Source organism: Eublepharis macularius, chromosome 13 (genome assembly GCF_028583425.1).
Source record: "Eublepharis macularius isolate TG4126 chromosome 13, MPM_Emac_v1.0, whole genome shotgun sequence".
Classification (NCBI taxonomy): domain Eukaryota; kingdom Metazoa; phylum Chordata; class Lepidosauria; order Squamata; family Eublepharidae; genus Eublepharis; species Eublepharis macularius.
The window spans coordinates 55539112-55566028 of NC_072802.1; the positions used below are offsets into that span (position 1 = coordinate 55539112).

Genomic DNA, 26917 nt, shown 5'->3' on the forward strand with positions numbered 1-26917 from the left:
ACCCTCCAAAGCAGCTGTTTTCTCCAAGGGAACTGATCTGTGTGATCTGAAGGTAAACTGTAATTCTGGGAGTGCTCCAGGCCCCACCTGGAAGTTGGCAACCCTACTTCCCCTCCAGCAACCATTGCTCAGGGAGCAGTGCCAGATGCTGAACCTGAAACTAATATGCGTTGGTATATTAGTTGGTAACTAACGCTGTTGTAAACCTAACCAGAGTTATACCCTTCCAATTCCATGCCCTTAAGAGGGTGTAACTGTTTAGAACAGTCTCATAAATCATACAAACTGCTCCAAACCCAAGAGAGATTTCTGGCAGAATTTTACATGGGATCAAATTCTGTCACCAGTGGCCTATATCACACACCACAAAGCAATCCCAGACATACCCATCTGCAATGTGGTTCATACTAGGGTTACCAGCTCCAAGTTGGGAAATTCCTGGAAATCTGGGGGGGGGGGGTGAAATCTGGAGAAACCTGGAGAAAGTGGGGTTTGGGGAGGGAAAGGACCTTGGCATGGCATAATTCCATAGAGTCCACCCCCCAAAGTAGCCATTTTCTCCAGGTGAATTGATCTCTGTGGCCTGGAGACCAGTTGTAATTCCGGGAGATCTCCAGCCACTACCTGGAGGCTGGCAAACCTAGTTCATACCTTCACATGCAGATCAGTAGCTGGAGGCCCTGGGCCAAATCTTGCTCCTTGGAACATACCAGTTAGTTACCCTCCTCATGCTTATCAAAATCTGGGGTGCCTAAAGGGAGTGGTGGCTTTCAGCATCAACAAGGAGGTGTAGTCCTGGGCCAGTACCCTCTAGCTGCCTCCTCCCTTTAAAAAGACTCTGGAGGAATACTAGTGTTGGACCAGAAGCCTAATAAAAGGTTGAGACCCAAGTTTTGGACCGATTATTCTTAAATCAATCATTCTATAAGAGTAGATTTGCACACTTCCTGTCTTCCTTGACCTGTTGATCTCATATCCTGCTGTTCTAAAGCAGACCAATATGGCTCCCCACCTGTCTTCCTGAGCAGTACTGCTTTAGGCGTCCCTGACATTCTAGTTTTCTATATGCAAGGAATGGTTTTGTACAGAGGAGTATTCAGCCGTGAACTTCCAACTGCAGTATGAAATGGGCAGGTCACACACAGATTTACGACTTCCATGAGAAGGCATTAATGCATGACTTAACTATAGGCATGCGCTTCCGTGGAGAAACAGTGTAATTAAAAGCTGGAATTCAGAAATTGCTGCCAACTTACCATAATATGGGCTCACTTAATTGTCACCCTTTCATGTTTGTGCGAAGTAAATGTATGGAGGGGGGTGGTTATATCATAGAAAACCTAATATGGCCCAGCCTTTAATTTCTGGTTTTGGAAACATTCCACAAGAAAACAAACCAAAAACTCACAAGGAGATCATGAGGGCACATCTTTCCCTTGTTATTGCCACCCCCCATTACTATTATTTAGAGGTACACTGCCTCTAAACATGGAGGTTCTGTTTAGTCATCATGACAATAGTTGTTAATAGAACTTCCCTCTATGAATTTATTGTGTCCCTTTAAAAGCAACTGGCCGTTTTGTGGCAGTGAGTTCTCTAAGTTGAATATGTATTGTATGAAGAAGCACTTTCTGTGGTCTGTCCTTTCACTGGCTGCCCTAAATTTTACCAGGTCACTTCCAACATCTTAAGTATGGAACACTGCAAGTACAGTTTAATGTTCCCCACTAAGGTGGGGGAACATGATTCAAGTGCATTTTTAAAACCTGAGTCCTAAAACTTGAGGTTCTACTGCTCAGTAAATGATCTCCCATCTTTACCGAAGAGGGAAGTGTTCTTTTCCCAGTTTAGCTTTTATGTTGCTGAGAAAAGGCCTCGATCAGATAAAAGAGAATGAAGAACCCCACCCACAGTTCACATGTTGGCCAAGCACAACACACCCCGGACTTAAGATAACTGCACAATAAGACTGCATGCTGTGGTGGTAACAGCATGAGAAAATGGAAGTCTGAAACACAGGCCTGGTTGAGAGAGACACGGTGTCCAAAAAGCTGTGCAAGGGATGAGACCATTCATGCATGGTGGGGCATGATTTGGGCTGAGCTGGAGTAAAATCTCAAGTATTAAGAGTGCTTTTGAGCATCTAAAGAGTGCCATGTCCTCACCTCTGAATAATCACAACGAACGGATATTTGCGCTATTAAGCTTACAGAGAAAGGCTCCCAGATGGAAAAAACTGGATCCAGTCTGGATACGAAGCACCTCCCCTGGTGGCAGCGGCAGAGGGCAGAGAGCGGGCTTTTGGTTTGTGTTAGTTGGGGATTGTGGGGGAAGTAGCTGTACATGCTGGATTTGGTCTCTTGATCTCCTGGTTATCTATTATCTGCTAGCTGCCTTTGACTTTTCTTTTAAAATTATATGTTGTAATTTAATTTTATTGCAAGCTGTTTGGGGGCTTTTACCACAAAGTAGGGTAGAAATTTTATAGCATAAATCTGGGAAATTAATATGGTATATACATATATACAGGGCTCATTTCAAGGGGGAACACACAGGAACGCAGTTCCAGCAGTTCCCCAAAGAGGTCACATGTCAGGTGGCCCCACCCACCTGACTCTCAGCCATTTTGGGCCCATTTCAGCTTGGATTGGGGCTGAAGTGGCTCGGATTGGGTGTCTGACGGGTGGTGGATCACTCTCCCACTCAGCAGCGGCCCGATCCTGACCGTTTGGGGCCCCTTTTCAGCTATTTTCAGCCTTTTGTGACATTTTGGGCCCAATTTCGGCCCTGAATGGCCAGGATTCGGTCCAAAACAGCCAGGATAGGTGATGTCAGGGGGCGTGGCATATGCAAATCAGTTATGCTAATAGCACACTTCAGGTGATGGCAAGGGGTGTGGCATATGCTAATGAGTTATGCTAATGAGTTCCTCCAGCTCTTTTTCTACGAAATGACCCCTGCATATATAACACTGTGCAATGAGAATCAATTCAGACTTCTTCAGACAGTTGTGGGGGGCTGGAGATCTCCCAGGATTACAACTGATCTCCAGGTCATAGAGATCAGTTCTCCTGGAGAAAATGGCTGCTTTGGAGACTGGAGTCTATGGCATTATACGCTGCTGAGGTCCCTCCCCTCACCAAAGCCCATCCTCTTCAAGCTCCACCCCCAAGGACTCCAGGAATTTCCCAGCCTGGAGCTGGCAACCCTATTTCATGATGTTGTCACACAGCCAAATCTGACTGGCTAGGTGGCGCTGTGAATTCATGCTGGCTACATGATTCCCTGATCAGGTAGATCATGTAGCCAGAAAGAGGGACTCTTTTACAAAAATCAAAAGAAGCTGCTAGGAAGGATGAAGAACATGAATAAACAAATATAAACTAGGTAAAAGTTTTTTTTGGGGGGGGCGGTGTCTTTAGAAGAACCCTCCAGAACTCCTTTTTAATGCCCCAAGACATATGCACGTGAAAACTCAGTGCAGCCCTATTCAAAGCAAAAATTTTGAAATGCCATCCTAAACAGAGTTACACTTTTCTAAGCCCTTTGACTTCAATAGTCTTAGAAGGGTACAACTCTATTTAGGATTATGCTACTAGTCTTCTAACACAAGAATTTAATAAGCATACATTCCGGTTGCAAAGAGGAAAACAGCAACAATTGAAACTGAACACAATGTTCTTATTTAATACAGCGCTATGTTGTTGTTGTTGTTGTTGTTGTTGTTGTTGTTGTTGTTGTTGTCGTCATTAACTCAGGGCCCAACTACAAGTGACGAATGACACTTGAATGGCAAGTGTATTCCTCCCTGTTCACTTGCCCTCCACTCGATCCAGTTGCCATTGAAGTGTCCTTCATCACTTATAGCTCGTCCCTCAGAGCAGTGAAGTGCTGTGTGGAACCACTGTTTTGTTTTTGCTTGGAAGAGTAGCACAAAAGTGTCCCAGAAGCCTCTCTTACCCTTACATAGTTACCAGTAGTTGATTGACACGTGTCAATCTATCACATCCTAAATCAAAGTTTCAGCAACCAAGTTCTTACATCTTTAGCCCTATGGGCGGTAGGAGTGCCAGGCCCCCTTACTCTCCCGGTGGGAGGGGGGTTGACCTGGAACTTACCTTTCTGTTTTTCCTTGTGTGCATATGCCCAGCAGGGTGCAATGACGTTATTTCCGGAAGTGATGTTGTCGTGGCTGACAGGAGCAGGCCCGCTATGAGCTGGCCTTGGAGGTTTTTTGCCTCCCGGGCCCATTCCCTGGGGCCTTTTCTCCCTGCCAACCAGGTGAGTGGTGGGGGGCAGAGACTGGAAGCAGGGGACCCCCACACACACACCAGGGGATCTGGCAGCCCTATGGACAGGGCAGGCATAATGTAAATCTTTTGCTAAATAAATATAATGTCATACAAAGATCATGCAGAGGGGATTATTTGGATCAGGGCTGCTGGGCTATTTCACAAAGGTTTACATGTCAATGATGGGGGGGGCTTTCAACTAATTCTACAAAAAGGCCCAAAGGGCCCCCTCCAAAAGGGAGGGGGCCTTGAACCCTTTGTAGGCCATAGCTGTATTTATGCTCCTGTAATGGAGCACGTGCAGACACATGGAAATGCCACAGAGTCACAAAATCAGAAGCAGCACCAACCTCAGAGGAGGAGGTTTACACACTGCCCAGTCCTTCCTTTGCAGCTATGTTTATAACTGATAGATAACACAAAACTGAACATGGATTTTGTCATCCCCCTGCTCATGAAAAGCAGCACTAGAAAGTTGCAAACTTCAGTGGAGGTATGTGTATATGGGAAGGGGGGACTGCTTAAACTTTTCTACCCCTAACATTGATCCTCTGAAAATCCCCCTCCCACAAGGTCCTTTTTTCCTACAAGAGAAAAGATGGGTGGTTCCATATGAGGTAATAGATCCGAGAGCTGTCGATACTGAGCAACAGTGTTTAACATATAAGGAGATAACCCGAATAGAATCTTCTAAACTTAAAATAAAAACACAGGACGAGTTATCACCAAACTATGATTGGTTTCAGTACAGACAGATCAGAGATCTCTATAATTCGGACTGTGCAAAGGGAGGCATAAGAACAGAGAATTCGGAACTAGAGCAGACACTTTTAAAAGAGGGCAAGAAGGAAATTTCCAAGGTATACCAAGTACTGCTGAAATGGTATACCGAAGATGAAATAGTTAAAGTACAAATGGTGAAGTGGGCCATAAATTTCAACAAAGAAATAACAATGGAGGCATGGGAATACTTGTGGAAGAATACAATGAAGACTACGACGTGTACTAATATTAAAGAGAACATTTACAAAATGATATATCGTTGGTACATGACACCAAAGAAGATTGCGCTAGGGAATCTGAACCCTTCTAACAAATGCTGGAAATGTAAAAAACATGAGGGTTCCCTGTATCATATGTGGTGGACGTGTGAGGTAGCTAGGCAGTACTGGGGGGAAATAATAAGAGTAATAAGTGAGATTTTACAATTTCAAATTAGTAAGAACCCAGAACTCCTGCTACTGAACTTGGGAATGGAGGACATTCCAGCTCAACACAGGACATTGTTATTTTACATGACAGCAGCGGCTAGACTTTTGTATGCGCAAAAATGGAAAGTACAAGAAGTGCCAACTATTGAGGATTGGATTTACAAATTGCTGTATATGGCGGAAATGGACAAAATGACAAGAAAATTGAGAAACCTTGACCCAGGACAGTTCAACACAGACTGGGAGAAGCTGAAACAATATTTGGTGAAGAAATGGGAGGTGGGAGGAGAACTGTGGCAGTTTGAGAACTATTGAAACATAATAAAATGCAGAGGGGGGTGACTTTACCGGGGGGTGGAGAGGCAAATGAGAATTTCTAAGCAGTTATTTTGTTAGATTATTATATATAGAATAATACATAGAATATTGATAGAAAATAACTAATTATAAGGACTGACTAACTAATATTACTTTTGGTAAAAACTGTATAATGTACTAAATTGAATAAGTATACCTGAAGATATATATGGGTCAAATGGAATGATAATTTTTGATGATAGTTATATAGATGTATAAGTAGAATAAAAATAATAATATAATTAAATATAACTAAAGTAGAATGAAGATAAGATATGCGAAAAAAGTAACATATAGAGTATAATTTAATTGGTTGACTTATATGAATGTATGGTTTATATGGTTTAAGGTTTATAGAAATATTTGAAATTATGAAAAATGGGACAAATTGTTTGTCTAATATGGAAGAAGGGACTTATTGGTTTGTTGAGCCTTAGATATAGTTGCCAACCTCCAGGTGGGGCCTGGAGATTTCACATGCCATGAAGCTGCCTTATACTGGATCAGACCATTAGTCCATGACAGTCAGTATGTCTACTTAGAGTGGCAGCAGCTCTCCAGAGCCTCAGGTAGAGGTCTTTCACACACTTGTTGACTCCGCACTCATTGGATAATACACTTTCAATGCACTTTATCAATCGTTTGAGGTGGATTTTTTGTTCCGCACATAAAAAAATCCATTCCAAATGATCTCTAAAGAGGATTGGAAGTGCATTATCCAACGTGTGCGGAATCATCAACTGATTGCCTGCTTAAACCTGGGAGCTTTTGTAGGCCAAGTAGATGCTCATCACTGAGCCATGGCCTCTCCCCAATGCTCCCGAAATGACAACTGATCTCCAGACTACAAACATCAGTTCCCCTGGTCCGCTGAGGAAAACGGATGCTTTGGAGGGTGGAAGTTATAGCATCATACCCTACTGAGGCCCCTCCCCTCCCCAAACCTTGTCCCAGGCTCTGCCCCTAGATGTTCAAGAATTTTCCATCCTGGAGCTAGCAAACCCTAGCATTAGAATGGAATCTGACCAGCTGTATTCAAGATTCAAGCATTTTGCCACCATCCCAAACTCCCATTTCCAGCTGTCGATTAAAGATTTTGAACAGAAGAAAAAAAAGCTGTAGCTAAAATGGATGCCCCTGAGCCAAGCATATCTTCTGTGAGCCTAGTACAAACTTGTAATACTGGCCCTTCCAAGCACATGATCCCATTCTATATGTGTAATCTTGTGAGTCACATTTTTAAAAAAAAACAAAAATGATATAAATAGACTGTATTATGTTCTGGGCCTCCCACTCAGACTGCCCCCAGCAGACCCTTAAACTCTGGTCAAAAGAACCCATTCTCCCCCTGCCCAAGCTTCAGTCTCTATCCCTAGCTAGACCTCTTCACAAGCCTTCAACAACTTTTTATTTTGCAGCCGAAGGCCTTGGAATGCATTCTGAAAGCATTTTCAGGGGAAGAAGTGGATCTAATCTGAAAACCCAGCAAACAGGATTACTACTAGCTCCCAGAACACAATCCTAATTAAGGGATGACAGAAATGCTGAAAGGGGGACCTGAGGTGGGACTCAGCCCAGTCTACAAGGGATCAAAGGAAAAGAGAAGGACCACTGTCTAGGCATCATTAAGAAAGGCAAGCTTGAAATGTACCAAGCAGAAAGGACAAATGCTACCTACGCAAGAACATGAGGCTGTCCTGTGGAAAGATAAAGGGATCATGAGGCCAATAGGCAGGAAGGGACATCTGGGGGAAGCCAAAATACCTTCTCGGTTATACCATGAAGGAACCAATAAAGATGCACTCAGTTGGTATTAAGGATGATGCATAACAAGAATGTAAGAGCCCAGGAAGTACCCAAGCATGGCTTGTGAAGTCCTAGGTGAGCATCTCCGTCCCTTCCATTAATCCTGCCCCAAAGCCATTATTTACATACAGCGTGCCTTCCACATACGGTTTCCCGCCACCATTAGCCAAGTGTGTTCCTGCGCTACGAGAGCCAATGTGGTATAGTGGTTAGAGTGTTAGGCTAGGAACAGGGAGATCTGGGTTGAACCTTACTCCCTGCCATCGAGCTCATTGGGAATCCTCGGGTCAGTCTCCCTCTCTCAGTCTAACCTACCTCACAGGGTTGTTATGGGGATACAGTGGGGGAAGCAGAACTATGCATGCTGCTCTAAGCTCCTTGGAGGAATGGTGGGGGGAATGTTACAAATAATAGACAGATATTGAAATCTCAGTGGTAAAAGAGACAGTTTACGTGACAAGACCGTACGTTCACTCCCCAAGATAACAAGAAACAGGATCCGGGAGAGTAGTGGTCTGACTCGGTTTAAGGCGGCTTTGCATGTTCGATGGGACATAAACTCACACAACCATCTGCAGGAGTAGGTACATTCTGCAATACAAGACAGCCAGAGTGGCGCAGCGGTTTGAACGTTAGACTAGGATCTGGAAGAACCAGTTCGAATCCCCACTCTGCCCTGGAAGCTTGCTGGGATACTCTCATCCCACGATTGTTGTGAAGAATAAATGGAGGAGAGGATAATGATATAAGCCACACTGGGTCCCCATTGGGAGACAGTTAGATGAACGAATGAAATTCAAATTACAGTGAAGTAAAATGAATAAAAATTTGGACCTGGGCACAGAATTCAATTACCCAGGAAAGTTTGATTTTTAAAAAGTCAGATTTCTAGCTCATACGGCTTGGAAGTACATATAATGAGATTTCAGAAGCTGGATTTTGCAGGAGGTGGGTGAGCAGGTTTTATAGCATTCAGGGCAGCAGCCATCCTTCTCCTTCCCACCTACTTAGCAAGAACAGAGAATCTGAGATGCAGAATAAGTAAGCTCAGGGCTCATTTTGAGGGGGAACGCGCAGGAACGCAGTTCTGGGAGTTCCCTAAAGAGGTCACATGCCAGGTGGCCCCGCCCACTTGACTCTTGGCCATTTGGGGCCCGTTTCAGCCTGGATTGGGGCCAAAACAGCCCAGATCGGGCCTCTGATGGGTGGTGGATCACTCAGCAGCGGCCCAATCCTGACCATTTTGGGCCCCTTTTCGGTGATTTTCAGCCCCCTTTTGCCATTTTGGGCCCAATTTCGGCCATGAATGGCCAGGATTGGGTCCAAAACAACCAGGATAGGTGATGTCAGGGGGTGTGGCATATGCAAATCAGTGATGCTAACTGATTATGCTAATGAGTTCCTCCAGCTCTTTTTCTACGCAATGACCCCTGAGTAAGCTCATATCTCTTTATTATATGACCCACTCCTGGAGAAAGAAAAACCAAGCCTGCAATATTCACACTCAGAACTTCAACTGAGGAGGGAGGGCTGTGATAGCCCCACCTAAAAAAACCCCTAACCTTGGAATTTGAGACAGATCAGTGTAATAAAAAATGAGAACTGCTTTTTAGGATATGAAAAATTCCAGTTAAAAAAATTAATGGTAGCTCATACTCCCCTCCCCCCCCCCCAAACTGCTAGAGCTCCAAGCACTCCACCAATCTGTCCACCCCCTGATAGATTTTTTTCATAACCACTAATCACTTAAATGATCGTGAAAGGGGAAAAAACATCTTTTGTTACTATGCCTGTGACCATAGAAGGCTGCTTAAAGGATTAACTTTATTGTTATTTATTTTTGATATTTATATCCTGCCTACCAATTAAAAAGGGCTTGAGGCAGATCAAGGAAGTGTATTATTTAGGAAAAGTGTTCATTTTAAGTGGGTAAAAAACTTTTTAAAAAACCTGTTTGGATGCTAGTTGTACGTTTCTGACATGAAAAACTGAGCACAAGGTAAGGATTTTCAACGTTTCTAACTATTGTGAGAGCACCAGCAACTCTGTTCAGTTCTCTGAAGCCCCCATATGGAAATATGACAGTCCTACTGAGCAAGGAAGGTGAGCTGTACCTCCCTTTATCCTGTGCCTTACTCATTTTGCACAATTCTGGCAAAGCAAAATATCTTCCTTGTGCAAAGTTCATAGAAAGGCTTCCACAGTAAAAATAGGGGGGGATATTTTCATTTTATATTCAGAGTCACATTCCTTTTGCGTAAATATGGTATATTATTACTGGAAACCACTTGGAGGGCCAAAAGGAACACTACTTGCGACAGGAGTTGGATCACAGGGGACCAACCTAATTCAGTCACACAAGCCTTTAAAAACCTCTTGATTGTTCTGCACAGCTCCAAAAACTGGAAGGAGGGGTTCAGGAGGGGCTCAAGGCTTGTTTTCCCCTTCCTCATGACCTCCTTCCCTCTCACGGCATCCATGGTTTCTGGTTTCAGAAAAAAGCAGGTTTAAAGTAATCCAAATAAAATAAAACTTTGCACATGTTCAGCACAGTGTCTTTTTAATCTGGGCTGCTAACTGTGCAAAGTGCAACTTTAGCACACTAGCACAACACCCCCACAGATAATGTATGGATCTGTAGCATGCTAACTTTTTCCAAAGAGCTGCTCTGCACAGGTAGCGGTCCAGTTCAAACGAGACACTGGGTGCATGCAGACGTGCATAGGTAAATTCAGCCTCACTAGTATCACATTTAAATTGGGGCACAGGGCCAATCTATAAGGATTTCTTTTTCTTTTAAAATAACCAGTTGGGGCCTCGGGTGCAGAGTGGGTAGGTTTGACCTTCCCCCTCCTCCACACCGTTTCCCTGACCTGGAACGGTCCCAGTATAGCTATGGTTTGCCTTATTGGTGGAAAAAACGTACAGGTGCTCTGCCTTTTGCTTGGGCGATTGCCCAGTGGAGCAAAGCGCAGCTACGAGGTGGGGTGGGGGGCTATTTCAAGTCAGGAAAATGGCTCAGAGGAGGGGAAAGGATTAACCTTCTACCATGAGCTCCCTCCATCTGAACTGGTGCCCCCGTTGCTTAAAAACTGCTTGGGTGCTTCAGACGCAGAAATCTCAATATAACGGGGAGCTTGGCACTTTCCGCTGTTCTGTGCAGGGATGGGTGTGGCCTGCAGACTCCTTTGCCAGACGAAGCTTCTCTTGTAAGGGATACTGCCCTTTTCTGTTTCTCGCTATTTGTAAGCATGACTTCTTTCCTGCCTCCGAGGCAGCCTCTCGGTTACTGAAGCTTGCATGGCTGTGTTATTTATCCCCTTGTATATGTGTGGGTGTTTAATTTGACTTTTTTCCCCTTAAGGGAGTTGTGAGCTCCTCAGGTTCTGTTGCTTCTTTCTTTTCAGTGAGTGACTCATCACAAACTCTTAGTGGTCCCAATGACTGACGCGTGATTTGCCAGATGCATTGGAGAGAGTTTAGAGCTGAAGCTACACTTCCAGAGGAATTGGGTGGTACAGCCCTTGTGCTGCTTCCAAGGGCAAGTGGGGGCTCCCATAAGTCACCGCTCCCCTGTAGTAAAAACAATTCCATGTAGCAAACCAGTGGTGGTGGTGGAAAGTGCCATCAAGTCACAGCTGACTTATGGTGACCCCCCCCCCCCGCTGGGTTTTTCAAGGCAAGAGACTAACAGAGGTGATTTTCCCATTGCTGCCTCTCCAACCCTGGTCTTCTTTGGAGGTCTCTCATCCAATTACTAACCAAGACTGACCCTGCTTAGTTTCTGAGATCTGACAAGATCGGGCTTGCCTGGGCTATCCAGGTCAGCACTCCAGTACATCAAGGTTAAGATTCAACCTGGCATGCTAGTTTTCTACAGGCAAAGAGGTTTCTTAACATGGGCAAGTATTCTAAAATGCAATTTTGTATGTGTAAAAAAGTGGTACATTCTTAGCAAACATGAGATTCCCATCAGTGATGTCAAAGGCTAACCTATAAGCAACTGATAATAATGGTGATTCCTCCTGTTTGTTCACTGTCTCCCCTCCATTTCTCTCCCAGCTGAGTACCACAGACCAGATATAAGTCTGTAAGAGAGAGGGGAGAAATCTGAGGGAGTGGTACTGAGGGGGGGGCAATCTGTGAGAAAGGGTTAAGCCATCCTCCTCTCCCCCAACCACTTCCCCCAGCAAATGCCCTCCATTACGGCATTATGATTAACCAGGAAACACATGTTTGCAGAAGAGACATGCCTGCTCTTAGGAGGACAGTGTCCAGACATTTTAGCTGCCTAGGTAAATTAAAACTCCCATTCTCCTATGCCATCATTCATGGTGGATGGCACAATAACAGAACGTTGAATGAGAACGAGTTGCTCAGGATACTGTTTTCTCACATCATGTTTAATTTAAGTAATTTAACAAATCATGCTATTGTGTTCCACATTAGTTAAGCTGGAAGCACTTCTCCGAACAATACATAATTTATGAAACTTGCTGCTAACAGGACACAGTGATTAGCTTAGATAGCTTTAAAGGAATTAGCAAATGTGTGGAGGATAGACCCACCAAGAACTATTAGCCATGATGGCTAAATGAATACAAAACCGTGGTGTGTGTGTGTGTTGATCCTGCAATGGGTGCTTTGAGGCTGGGGTTGTTAGGTTCCCGGTTTTGGCAGGACATCTTCCACCCCTGGCTAGCCCTTCCCTCCAGCACTCAGCTTGGTGGCCGGAGAAAAATGAGGATGGTGATCACTGAATAATGTCACTTTGGGCATCATCAGAAGTGACTACATAACTGGCAATACTCTAGCATTCAGGTAAAACGAATCAGGTAGGTGGACTAATCCAGTATTTGTTTTATGGACTAAACACTACATCCATATTCCTGGCCATTGTTGTTAACCTAGTTTAGAATACCCATTTCAGCTGGAAGCTTTCAAAGAAAAAGAGGCTGAATCCAGAATTGCAAGCAGGGGCTCTTTCCACGAGTCATTTAAATAGCAGGAGTTACACACCACTGGAATTCTGGTATATTGGTTTGTGTTTCCACCAGCCCTGGCTATAGCACCTGATTTTTCTAAAGGCATTGGTGCACTAGTCCTGGAGCCCAAATAATCTAGCCTGATCCACAGCATAAATTATTGTATGGCGCAGCCTCAGGAGGCACAAAACATGGAGAGAAATGTAGAATAAAGAGGTGGCAAGCTGGTAAAGGAGATCAGACATGACAACTTTCTTTAGGCAAAGGGGCAAAAATAGAATGAGGTTAGTGGATAACGAATGAGCCATGTTCTGTTTTTCCCCAGGGATGAAATGTTTCCCAAATGCCTCTTGGTCATAAAAGAGACCAACATTGCTTCTCACTCTCACGTTGTCTAGTGTGTATTATTATTGGGGCTATTAAAGGCTGTTTACCCATCCACAGACAATAGGCAATTGAGCTAATCTCTCACCCTTCTGAGATACTTGGATATTTATCAATCTGATCGCCTACACACACACACACACACACACACACACACACACACACACACACACACACACACACACACAGAGGGAAGGGTAAATGCAAGGAAACAGAGTTGCTCTTCTGGAGTTAGTGACTCAAATAATTTATGACTGGATTTAATGCTGCCAGCGGTGAGGGGGGCAATTTTACTCTAGTTGATAGAAGCAGCTCTGGATCAGTTCAGCTTGTGATATATATAGGGTTTCAGAACCTTTTCTTAACAATGGCTGCTTTGATTATTCAAATTCTTGGCTAACTTACTATATTATATGAGTTCATACACCAAAGTTATCCATATTTGAAGCATCTTAGTTCATTCTTGCTACTTCTTATCTTAACAAAGTCTATGTAACATTAGTGATTACAAGTTTCTCATACATCTGAATATCTTTTGGCCCTCCACCAGAGCAAGTATCCTTGAATAATGTTACCATCCTCCATGAAGTTAGACATTCCTGCCATACTCCTATTCCCTGCACCTGGGTCTTGGCACGTTGTATATATTGACATGAGTTAGATGCCTCTTCTAATCCACACATGGCAATACGACCGTGCAACTCTATAGTTCTAGCTATATCCATGACATCCCTTTTGGATCATCTCTCTGCATCCATATTTTAAGTATGGGTATAGGGTGGGGCATGGGGACAGACAGTGCAATGCATAAGTATTATTACAGCCCGTGCCAAACCTTTTCTCCAGTCTTTTCTGTATACATGTACAATGGCATATCATATTATCATCATCACCCTCTTAGCATCTATACAGCATTTTCAGATAAAAGCACCATATAAATGATCTTCTTGTAATTCTTGCAACATTCCTGTAAGAGGTGTGTGTGTCGTGTGTACCCTCAAGTCATAGGGGACTTATGGTGACCCCTGGTGGGATTTTCATGACAAGACTATCAGAGGTGGTTTGCCATTGCCTGCCTCTGCAACTCTAGTCTTTGCTAGAGGTCTCCCATCCAATTATTAACCAAGGCTGACCCTGCTTAGCTTCTGAGATCTGATAAGATCAGGCTCTCCTGGGCCTGTCCATGTCAGGGTTCCTGTAAAGTAGGCCATTATTTAGTTTGTGGCAGAAGGGAAATTTGAACTGCAGAATTCCCAAATCAGAGCTTATTCTTATCGCCACCATGCCATGGCAGCTGCCATAATCCCAGTTGCCCAATTGGTATACTAATGCGAATTACTATGAGCAGCCTTGTTATAAGCTGACATACTGTATTGAATTATATGGCACACTTTGAAAGGTTCACAAAGAAGATTTTCCCACTAGTATTTCTTTCATTACTTTAAGAGCCTCTCCATATAGGCTTTCTTCCAAAATGGGGCTCTGTTACTGCTATAGCTACCACTTTATACAGGGCCAGCTTTCTTTTTTTAATTTACCACTATAAAAGCAGAGTAGGTGGGTTTGCATCCAGCCAAGGCTAGCTTTTCAAGTACTACCAGTTCCCCCAAACAAGCACATACCTTTGGAGTCATGTCCCCTCCCTCTAAGTTCCTCCGTGCCAGTCACCTGCAACCTCCACAGGCTCTACTCTACCAGTTTCTCTTTGCAAACCCCGGAGCTGTTCGGTTTCAGAGGTGGAATGATGTCCCACTTGGTTGGAAAAGCAACCAGCTGCATTCTAAACTTGGCATGGATTGTGTGTCCCTGGTCATTGTTAGGGTTAACTCAACAATTAGCTATATATCTTGCTAATAGGGAAACCTGATTCCCTGCAGTTTGAGAGACTAAGAAAATGTTTCAGGAAAAGGAGAGATCAAGATTATTCTTACCTCCGTGCCAGTGTACTTTGCAATGTTTCCATGCCAGCATTGTGTCTCTGGCTACGGGTGAACAAATCAGGAAGCAGGTAAGCCTGGTAGCATCCAGCTGCCTCTATTTTGCACCCCCTCCAAAGAAACCACCTTAGCTCCAGTACCTCTGACCCAAGTAGCAATCATTTGCTTAACACCCCCACCCCCAATGCTATGTCACCTGTGCCAATCCTGTTCAGGAACTTTCCACCAATATTGTGGCACCCCCACCTATGGAATGCTCTCACCCTACGCACGAACATATCTCGTGCTTGCATTATCTTCGAGGCACCAGATTAAAACAGCTTTACCTCCAAACTTCCAATGACATTTAATCTTTGAGCCACTGCATTTATCACTTGAAGCAGACTACTGCCAATTTGATTAGACTACCGATTTCCAGTTTGCTTTTCACAGAATTTCAGATGTGACACTATTTGATCTGTAATTTTGGGTGTGGGGTGGTATGATTTTCAGGCTGCTCTAAGTTACCTGGGGAGGCAAATAGGCAAAAAGGTTGGGGGATAAATCTTTTGCATGCTTAACTTGTGGTAACACAGCTGCTGCAATTCCACCCTAGCCCATACTGAAATTTATTTCTCACACACTGTGGCTCAGTTCACCCACAATGTAAAATCATGTTTTATTAACACTATGGTTAGTTTGTGAAATCAGAATTTGGTTCAGGGACAATCATTCAAACCCCAGGTCACTTTGACAAATGCAGGTCTCATTACGTTTTGCTCTTTCCTCCCCGCAAAGACCCGGCTGATATTGCTGCCTACCTTTTGGTACGGTCAAAGCAGGCTTATGCCAAGGGCTGTTTCCACACTACTTACCTTCATCTGGAATGCTGCGGAACGTCATGAAAAAACCGCAGAAGATAGCATCTTTTCACATGAGTTTTGCGCGATGTTGCGCAAAACTCGCGCAAGAAGACGCTATCTTCCGCCTTTTTTTTCACAACGTTCCGCCGCGTTCCAGATGAAGGTAAGTAGTGTGGAAATGGATGTTCCTATGAAATCACCATTTCAGAACTTGATCTGCTGCATCCTGACTGTCCATAGTTAGTGGAATGACAACCACACTAACAACCACAGTTAGTTCTATTAAACCATGATACTGTATTATTTATTAAAACATTTAGACCCTTCCTTTCCCCATGGCTCAGGACACTTTACAATATATAATTATCACAGCCAACAACAGAACTCCAGGCTAATAAAATACCTGCCAACCCGCCACTTAAAAGCTCTTGTTATAAAACCACCTTACAGTACTTTCTAAAAGTTTCAAGGATGGCACCGTCTTTCTTCCTCGAGGAATTCATTCCATAGATCAGGAGCAACCATAGAAAATGCACAGGCCCTTATCAATACCAGGCAGGCCACCTTTAACGAGGGAATAACCAAAAGGTGGCCATCTGTAGCGGGCATATAGGGATATTGTGTGACATCTGATCTAAGCCATTATGTATGGGGGGGGGCTCTCCAAGCCAAGTGTGGAACGGCAGTGGTGGTTCCTTTCTCTTACAGAAATGGTGGGGTTAGCAAATACGCTGCCTAGGGTTGCCAGCTCCTGGTGGGGAAATTCCTGGAGATTAGGGGAGTGGAGCCTGGCGAGGGCAGGGTTTGGGAAGGAGAGGGACTATAATGCCATAGAGTCCACCTTCCAAGACAGCCATTTTCTCCAGGGGAACTGATCTCTGTCACCTGGAGATCAGCTTAAATTCTGGGAGATCTTCAGCCAGCACCCGGAGGCTGGCAACCCTAACGCTGCCCCACCTAAAACACTAATTCACCCCATCTAAGGATTTCTCAAAGAATATTTTTTTAAAAAGTTCTGGCATTTCCACTCAAAGAATGAACTTTTGTGGGGGGTGGGGTGGGTCTTAAAAAATCCAATAGCAGCTGGTACCCATCAAAAATAGCAGTTGTCCTAATTCCTCTCCTATGACCGGTCCGGTTCTCCTGCCTCACGGTGGATTTCCCAAAATCACTATCACGCTTAAGCCCTTTTTGACTGTAAGTAAGATACTTAAAGACATTAAGGGGCAAGTTGAAGAAAAGGGCCCATCACAAGTGGATAAAAATGTCTACATTTAAAAAGAGCTGTTCTTAAACATAAGAATTATTAAATTAATTTTTAACACTAATGGCAATGTAGTGTAGTATTTAGAGTGTCATGCTCGGATCTGAGAGACCCAGGTTCATATTCCTGCTCTGCCATGGAAATGTGCAGGGTCATCTTGGGCCAGTCACCCTCTCTCTCAGCCTAACCTACTTCACTGGGTTGTTGTGAAGATAAAATGGAGGAGAAAATAATGATATTGAAAAGCACTTTGGGGGGAGAAAAATGGTATATATTTCAAAATAAACAAAACAGCTACATATATGATGCTTGGGCTTGGCCAGGTTATTGTAGAAGTTTCGGTCAGCTGTGAGGAAACCACAGATGGTTCCATTTGTTTTGTTGAAGCCACTGTGGGCTTCACCCCACTTAGCAAGGTTGGCTGGCTATTTGCCCTTTCAGTGTCCCTCAGCTGTGTGCAAGCAGTGAAAAACGCAACACACAAGAGTACTGGACTGGTCTAATATCCAGGGCTTTTTTTCAGCTGGAATGCAGTGGAACGGAGTTCCGGAACCTCTTGAAAATGGTCACATGGCTGGTGGCCCCGCCCCCTCATCTCCGGAGGGAAGGTTAGATTGCCCTCCACGCCGCAGTGCGGAGGGCAATCTAAATTCCCCTCTGTCTGGAGATCAGGGGGCGGGGCCTCCAGCCATGTGACCATTTTCTCTGAGGGCAACCCACTGAGTTCCACCACCTCTTTTCCCAGAAAAAAAGCCCTGCTAATATCTCATGACTACCAGGGTCATCATGAAAGTAATCTTGCCTTGTCAAAGCCTCTGGGCCTTGCACTGTTGTGCATCTGTGCGTGAACCTTATAGTTTGGTACAGCAGGGGTGGACAGAAGATAGGCTGGGCTTTTACTGGTAAACCCCAGTCTGGGTCATCATGATAGATCCCTGAGCGCCATTGATACGACAGTGCCTTACCATACTCATTCTCATGCTGCATGGTAGAATTTCAACAACTTTTAAATTTGAAGTCAGATGATCCACAAAAAATGCAGACCCCGGTTCTGACCATCTCCTGCTGAGAGAAAGGGTAAATCAGGATCCTCATAGTGCTGCTAAGCAGGGTCGGTCTTAGCCATAGGGCATCGGGGGCAGCTGCCCTCGGCTGGGCAGCTCCCCAACTGCCCATGTGCCTGTCCCCTCAATGGAAGGAGAAAGAATAGAAAGAGCAGGCTTCCAGCACCGGCACAACCCCCTTCTCCGGTGCTCGCCCAGCTAGCTCACTAGCAAGTTTCCCCCCTTGGTAGCTGGCCCAAAGGCTGCCCATTGCTTCAGCCTGGGGGCAATGCGAGTGCAGTGATTCTGGGGGCCCATCCTGGACTTTTGCCCAGGCCCCCAAAATCACTAAACAAGGCAAACAATTTCACCCTTGTTTAGAGTGAAAGAGTGCTGAAATAGGGGAGAGCATTTTGAACAAAAAAGGGGAACCCTGCTCTCAGCCCGACTCTCCCTTCCGCGTTCCCTCCCAAGGTATTCCACATGTGATTCACGGGATGAGAGCAATGTGCTGGCAACGGAGAAACCAGGATCTCCTTGCAGAGTCTTCCCCTCCCCTCCCTTCCCGCCGGCTTTGGAGTCAAAGCTGCTTATCGGAACTGAAGTGTGGAAGGAATTATTGCTAGCAGCTTTGATCACAGCCCCCTGTCACTCCGATACAGAATGCCGTGGAGGGGGAGGGGGGCAGAAAGAAGCAAGAACAAGAGAGAGGATGCCAAGTGTCTCGGGGTGTTTCAAAAGGGGCACCCGAAAGACTGAAGCAGCTCAACAAGCTGAAACAGTCCATGAAGCAAGTTCTGATGAACAGAGAAGAATTCTGCTGGGATCAAGATTTTTTTAAAAAAAATATATACAATTATAAAAAATTAGAGTTGCATGTGTTAATTGATTAAGTGGGGCCCTTAGTCAATTGCTGCTTTAATTGCAGATTTTTAAAGCATGCTAATTAACAAATGGGAGGGAAGGCGGCATGGTATTGCCCAATCTTGTCAGATCTTGGAAGCTAAAGCAGGGTCAGTACTCAAAACGGGCAACCACCAAGGAAGACTCTGCAGAGGAAGGCACGGGCAGACCCCCTCTGCTTTTCACTTCCCTTGAAAGCCACTTGCTGGGGTTGCCAGAAGTCCGTTGCAACTTGAGGACACATATGGACGCAATTAACAAATGGGTAAAGTCATGTCACCTTGAGCAAAGGACTATGGGACTCAGTCAAAGATGAGAGGCAGCAGCTTCTAGGCACCATTCAGGGTGGCAGAGTGGAAGCTGGAGAGATCAGGCTAGCAATCCACAACATGGTACACATGGGTACCATAGTACCTGCTGATGAGTTTCTTAGCGCCCACATGTTTCTTCACCAAGGTAAGGATCTAATCCTAGCCTTCCTCCACTGGAATAGGAAGAACCCAAAATGAAAAAAAATTGTATGTCTGCAGGAGGTTGAATCCCACGTTAGCTAATATGCTGGCGGATGATGCATGAACTTTCCACCTCAGGTAGCAAAATGTCTTGGGACTGCCTGCCCTGATTCCCACAATTAAAAGTGTTTCACGCATTACACTGTATGAGACAACAGATCTCAGGTGATAACAATGCAGGAGCCAAGTGTGCTGGCCACATCCTCTGACCCACCCACCGCAAATGCAAGATTACCAGAACGCGAGCATGGTGCCTACACCTCCATAGGCACAGCGTTCCTATTGCACCAAGTGCATGTAGGCGGAGTGGAACCAGTGCGCTCATTCCGGCTCCCTCTCTCTGTACATTGTTTTATCCTAAATGAGTGCTCTGAAGGAGTCTTGCAAACATTTAATTTCACGTTCGTGCAGGGGAAAGGCATATCTCTGTGATGAAAGGGGCTAGAGACTTTTTTTAAAAGCTGGAAATTCAGGGAAACTGATTCACAGATTGTTATAATGATGTAAAAATATTCAATTGCTAGTTATTTAAAAAGCCTGAAAAAACCCTGATAGCATGGGGGGAGGGAATGCCTGCTGGCTGGGGCTGGGCAGGGGAACCTGCAATGTGCAAGCTCCATTGCTACCACACTGTATTGGCTGCCACAGCAGCAATGGGGAAATTACACAAGCCTGTCCCCGTATGGAAAATACCATGCACTCAGCCCTGCCTGATATGCCTGAGACGAGCTCTTTAAAATAAATAAAAAGGATCAGATAGAAGTCTTTCAAATCACATGTATAACCCCACATGTGCAGAAGGGAGTGAAACCATGCCGACGGCTTAGCCTTCAGACATCTATACGTACAAACATCTGTGTGCATATAATTTTGTGCACATAGGTTTTGAACTCATGACCGGGCCTCTGCTTTTTTGCTGGATTCCCAATCAAGTGTATAAAACCAATGCACCTAGGGGTCTCGACAGATGCTCATCTGTACACATCCAGAAGATGGAATCAGTCTGCGTACAAAGCTGAATCCCCTTTGAATGACTGCATGCACCTGTAAACAGTATCTAGCAAGGCAACCTACTTCTGACTACCCCAAGACTAAGGGTGGAACTGCACATCACAATCCGATCCCAGATTATTGCCCTGATAATTCCCACTTCCCTTCCTCTCCCTCAACCTTCCTCTCTCTCATCCTACCTACCTACCTACGGGTAAATACGTTAAAAATGTCACTCAGTACAACTGGTCATGATTCCAGGATTTTCAGTGTCTCAAATAAGTTCATTTTGCTTTGTTCTTTTGTCCTTCCGAGATGATTCGTACATCATACTTTTAACAGGTATGTGTTACAAAATTTGTGATGCAGACTCATCTAAAAAATAACATTGGAATTCAGCAAGATCTTTTTTTGTTTTTAAACAGTAGGTTTCCGTAGCAGTGAACACAATGGCTTTGTTTTTTTAAAAAAAGTGACGAGTAGGTGCTCCAAATGTTACAGGTTTAGGCACGTACTAAATGTGTTCGTCTCTCACGTAATCTGGGAGTGTCACAAGAAGTGACCCTTAGCTATAGAAATTTTGTTTTGTATTGTTTGCTCTAATTGCCATCCTAACTTTGGCCGTTGTTCCAACTCCTATTTTGAGGCTCTCTCATTTTATCCCACATTTCCTCACGACAGCATACGTGGTCCTCCTCTTTCCGTTTGATCGTCACAACAACCCTGTGAAGTAGGTTAGGCTCAGAGTTCATGTCCAAAGTCACCCAGTAAGCTTCCATAGCCTCTCTCTTTTGTCAGAAAACCTTACTGGTATATGAAACGCAGTACTTCTTCCCAGGGCTTTTTTTCTAGGAAAAGAGGTGGTGGAACTCAGTGGGTTGCCCTCGGAGAAAATGGTCACATGGCTGGTGGCCCCGCCCCCTGATCTCCAGACAGAGGGGAGTTTAGATTGCCCTCCACTCCGCTAAGTGGCACGGAGGGCAATCTAAACTCCCCTCTGTCTGGAGATCAGGGGGCAGGGCCACCAGCCATGTGACCATTTTCAAGAGATTCCAGAACTCCGTTCCACCACGTTCCAGCTGAAAAAAAGCCCTGCTCCTTCCATGTCTGACACTCTCAGCTGCAATCTAGAATTTTTTCCAAGCTAAAGTGATATTCTGATTATACCTACCAATTTGTTCGCCTTTTACTATCAAGGTTGACTCTGACAGGAAAGTATCAGACAGGTGTCTTTGGAAGCTTTTAATATCCAAAGTTGTTAAGTTGTAGGGTTTTTCAGCCCCCTGTTAAAAGTTTTAGCAGCTTATGTTTTTTAAAAGATCTGGGAGCCTTCGTTGGGTCAAAAGTGCAGGAAATTGAGTTGGAAAGTGCTTTGCACAATTCCAGAGACTGGGATTTCACAGAGATGGGCCGTTTCCACATGGCTTACCTGAAGCTGCGCCATGCCGCAACATTCCAGATCGTGCCGGGGAAAATGCGAAATATCGCGTTTTCTCGCGCAAGAAAACGCAATATTTCGCGTTTTCCCCGGCACAATCCGCAACGTTGAGGCATGGCGCAGCTTCAGGTAAGCCATGTGGAAACAGCCATGGTCTTTAGTTTTTCACTCCCCTCTACTAATCTCTTATCTCATGTTTTTCATACCAGCAGCTCAGAGCATACATGGATCTTTCATCTCCCATTTTATCCTCATTACAGCCCCATGAAGTAAATTAAGCTGAGAACAAGTGATTTGATGCCAAGTGGGAATTTTAACCCAGGTCTCCTTAAACCTAGTCCAACACTTGAGGAACCACACCAGTTCTCTGCCACCTCAGCTTTCAGAGCTGCGTGCTTCAAACTGGAAGATCTGCCAACTAAAGACTCCATTAATTGATCTGCAGGGGCCAAATTTAACTGGCAAAGGCAAATTTAGTGAGCCTGCATGCGAAGGGACCATTTGGCCTTTTGCAGGCGCCATTTTAGTTCTGGATGTAGAACAGCGAATGAAACAAAACTGTTCAAGATGGCTGTCTAACGCCGAGTTTTAGTAATAACTTTTGCTTAATAAATAGTGTCTCTCTTTTTCACGGCCCAGCATGCCCAAAAAGGAACATGTAGCGAGGATTGAAATTTTATTTATTTCTTATCTTATTTACCAGATTGTCATACCATAACTTGGTTTTAGGCGTTTCAAAGCCATTTACAAAATGCAGTAAAGTTATCAACAATTACATATTCTTCAGTGTGTCACAGATGAAAACAGGGACCCGCTTATAATATCCCTGTTCTCATATTAAGGATCATTGCTTGAACTACCCCGCCTTCCTCCTCCTTTAAACATTGCTAAAAGTTCTATTCTGCCTGCTATACAGTTTATTAATTGACTCGGAAACAGCCTGTTTTAAAAGCCAAGAATGGCTTTGTTGTTTAGGTTAAAGATATGTCGGCGGTGGGGGAGGGGAAATCTAGATTTGTTCTACAAATCTCTTATCAGAAATTTCAAATTAAACCTCACCAGCATGAGAAAAAAAATCCCTGTACCACACAGCGCCTTGATAGTCACACATGAGCATTTACACATGTGTACATTAGAGACAAGATGTGCATATGCAAGCCAAAACCTATACAGAAATTTAATTGCTAGAGACCCCCAGGGAAGATGTTGAACTCTGAAGAATGACAACTCTAGAAACTCACATTAACAACATTTTAAAAAGCCATTCTCAAAAGGCAGATACAGAGAGTAAAACAGGAGGATGATTCACCAGAGACTGGGACCCGTAAAAATGGGAGCTGTGCCAGGTACACAGGAAACAGTTGGAGAGCATGCAATTAAATAAATTTTCAAACATACACCAACTGATTACAGTCCAATTCAATATGAAAAGGAGAGAATTTTAGTTGAGCAAATCACAATCACTCAATGGTCCTGATTGATTCTATGCTACTTTCTATGGGACAGCAACAAGGAACTGGGGTCTTGGGTTCAAAGCCCCAATCAGCTTACTTTGAGCAGGAATTTCTACAATGACACCACCATACCCAGTAACTCCAGCAAGCATTTGAAGGCGTGAGCTACATTCAAAGCACTGAATGTAGGTCTCTCTACCTGCCGCTCTACAATAGGAAAGTTGCACTTGCACAGAAAAAATTATATGCAGGGACCTACCCGTCCACCTGGACCTCTGCGTCTCGTGTGTCCATCTTGGACTGTGCTTCTCCATTGAGTTCCTTGCTGTTATTCTTCAGAAGGTCCAGTACTGGCTCAATCTCTTTTAACAGTTCACTGTTTTCAACACTACCATTCAGGCAATGCTCAGAAACATTATCACTGTTACTTTTCAGGGAGTCCTCGGCAATGGTGCCCGAAACCACCCCATTGACATGCACCAAAGCCTTGTCCCCCTGCCCATTCTCTCGGGTACATCGAGAACTGACGGAGCTGCCCATTGTTGTGAGGTCTCCTCCTAGCTGCTGGTCTTTGGTTTGGATGCTTGGACTGGACGGCAAGTCGATTGAAGTTGGGGTTGTGCACAAGGGCCTGGTGACTCGGATAGTCTTTGGTGTCCCGTCGCCGGTGAAGGTTGTCTCGAGATGAGTGGTGAAGCCTTCTGGGCCTCTCAAGATGAGAACAACGTAAGTTTCCGAGGCGACACTCCTCAGGACCTCCAGCGCATTTCCATAGTTCATATCCACCAAAGGCCTTCCATTGACTGCTAGAATAATGTCCCCTCTCTGAATAAGGCCACTTTGTTCAGCTGCCCCTCCTCGGATCAAATCTGAGATGATCACCGGAGGTTTGTTGACACGTTCCTTCACAAGAAACCCGAGACCCCCAACCTTGCGCTTGAAAAGCCTCACCGAGATGACATTGGGTTGAATCTGCTGTACACTGAACACATTCTCTTCCATTGTAGTCCTTAAATCTTTGAGCCCAGTGGCCGAAGGAAGTAGCGCACAGTGTCTTTCAATTGGTCTGCAACTGTGATGCCAGCCACTAGAGGGAAGAAAACAGTGCTTTTGCTGTGAGCGCTACACTACGGTAGGTCGTTTCTTTGGCTTTCAAACACGTCGCACTGAGCTCCTGATGTACGTGCTGCAGGGCATCACTTGTTGAGCATCAGCTCTGGATCAGTTTCATTCTCTGGCCTCTTCACCACACAGTGAAGTTAGTAGTCCCACATGGAACACTGGGCAGAAAATAACATGAGCAGAACCGAACATCTCCTAGATGAACAACAACTCAGAGAAAAGACAGTGTTGGTGCAGCCCTTGGGCTTGGAATTCCACTTCACATTTTTATCTACAAAAGAGCAAAAACGGGGAGAAAAAAAAAGTATAAATATTGCAAAGATTTGCAAGCATCTGGAAGACATGGCATTGTTGCCCCTGTAAGCCAACTCTTTTTGAGAGGAGACACCAGTTCTGAGGCTCACATAAACAGGCAGTAGAATGAACTGGACTTCAAGATGAACAATCCCTTACAGGTGTACTGACTCTGGTTTTTTTGTATAATGATGTTATGGCAGGGGCCCTGCATACAGCCTTTCACACCCCCTGCCACCCACCCCAAACCTCCCTTTTCAAGTTTGAAGCTCCCAGGCAGGTAAGGCTGGGGATCCACCACGTGCCACTTGCCTAGTCTCCACTACAGCAGGCAAAGAGCCCTGACCCAAATCCTCACAGGGTCTCCTCTCTCCTCTTCCAGAGGCTCCACCAAATAGGCAGCTAGTTCCCTGTATGTACCTCCCCTCACCCAGCCCAGGGCTATTGGAGAAAAGGGAACTTAAGAGATCACTGTCCCTATATATACACTGCCACCATTTAAACTTGGCCCATTTAACGTGACCAGACTGTTCAAGGCCTGTATGTAAGATATTTTCCCTCAGCCAACATTTTCAAGCCAGCCAGGGTTAAACAAAACAAAAATAAACTTTATTTACAAGATGGAACATAGGAGTGAATGGATTTTAAACTAATAAGCAAATTGGAGTTAAACCGAGAACGTTTCAGTGTAACAGAACAGGCCAACCTCTGCGCAAAAGAATAAATGGACACAAAACCGACATTAAAAATGGCAACATCCAGAAACCAGTGGGAGAACATTTCAATCTACCAGGACATTCCATCAAGGACTTAAAGGTCACTGTAGTTCAACAGAAACCTTTCAAAAACAGAATCCAACAGGAAGGTGCTGAATTGGAATTCATATGTAAATTTGACTCAGTCAAGCTGGGATTGAATAGAGACTATGAATGGTTATCTCATTATCAAAAGTAACTGACTTCCTTAACAGAAGCAAACTGATCTCCATATCAGAAGCTACCGTTTGCATCTACTCTGCCCTCCCCTCTCCATCTATATATCTGACCAGTTTCTTCTTGCCCTCCACGCATCTGACGAAGAGAACTGTGATTCTCGAAAGCTTATGCTACAATAAAGTTGGTTAGTCTTAAAGGTGCTACTGTACTCTTTGATTTTGCTACTACAGACTAACACGGCTAACTCCTCTGCATCTAAGAACACGGTTGGAATCAGCCAGCAGCCTCTGCTGCCTCTCCTCAGTAGAATCATAATGACCTCAGTAGGTATCATAATGCCTCTGTATAAATCGATGGTGAGGCCTCATTTGGAGTACTGTGTACAGTTCTGGTCGCCACACCTTAAAAAAGATATCATAGCACTGGAAAAAGTACAGAGAAGGGCAACTAAAATGATTAAAGGGTTGGAACACTTTCCCTATGAGGAAAGATTGAGGCGCTTGGGGCTCTTTAGCCTGGAGAAAAGACGACTGAGGGGAGACATGATAGAGGTTTACAAGATAATGCACGGGTTAGAGAAGGTCGAGAAAGATGTGTTTTTCTCCCTTTCTCACAATACAAGAACTCGTGGGCACTCTATGAAATTATTGAGCAGTCGGGTTAGAACAGATAGAAGAAAATACTACTTTACACAAAGGGTGATAAACACATGGAATTCGTTGCCACAGGAGGTGGTGGCAGCTACAAGCATTGCCAGCTTCAAGAGGGGACTGGACAAATATATGGAGCAGAGGTCCATCAGTGGCTATTAGCCACAGGAGATAGATGGTATTCTCTTTGTGGGGAGGTGGTGCTCTGTTGTCTTGGTGCTGGAAGGAAGGCAGTGGGAGGGCTTCTGGTGTCCTGGCCTCACTGACAGTCCTTTAGATGGCACTGGATTTCTAGCCACTGTGTGTGACAGAATGTTGGACTGGATGGGCCACTGGCCTGATCCAACATGGCTTTGCTTATGTTCTTATGTTCTTAATCAAAACCCTTCTCCTTCAGCAGCTCCCCAAAGCCTCCTTTTCCCTCCAACAGACACTAACTGTCATTGGCCCAGCATTCCGCCCACTCCCATTGGCTCAGAAGAGGTGGAGCTGGAGCCA

At 44.6% G+C, this 26917-nt stretch overlaps 1 protein-coding gene across 1 annotated transcript in view; it reads right to left on the bottom strand.

Moving 5' to 3' along the window:
* The window catches only part of NOS1 (nitric oxide synthase 1), an 85364-nt gene extending 60706 nt beyond the window's left edge, over window positions 1-24658 (bottom strand). The window contains exon 1 of the mRNA XM_054996147.1: window positions 23678-24658. Within this exon, the coding sequence (XP_054852122.1) occupies window positions 23678-24420 (743 nt within the window). The 5' untranslated portion in view covers window positions 24421-24658. The remainder of the gene's footprint in view (window positions 1-23677) is intronic.
* Between the last annotated feature and the right edge of the window lie 2259 nt (window positions 24659-26917).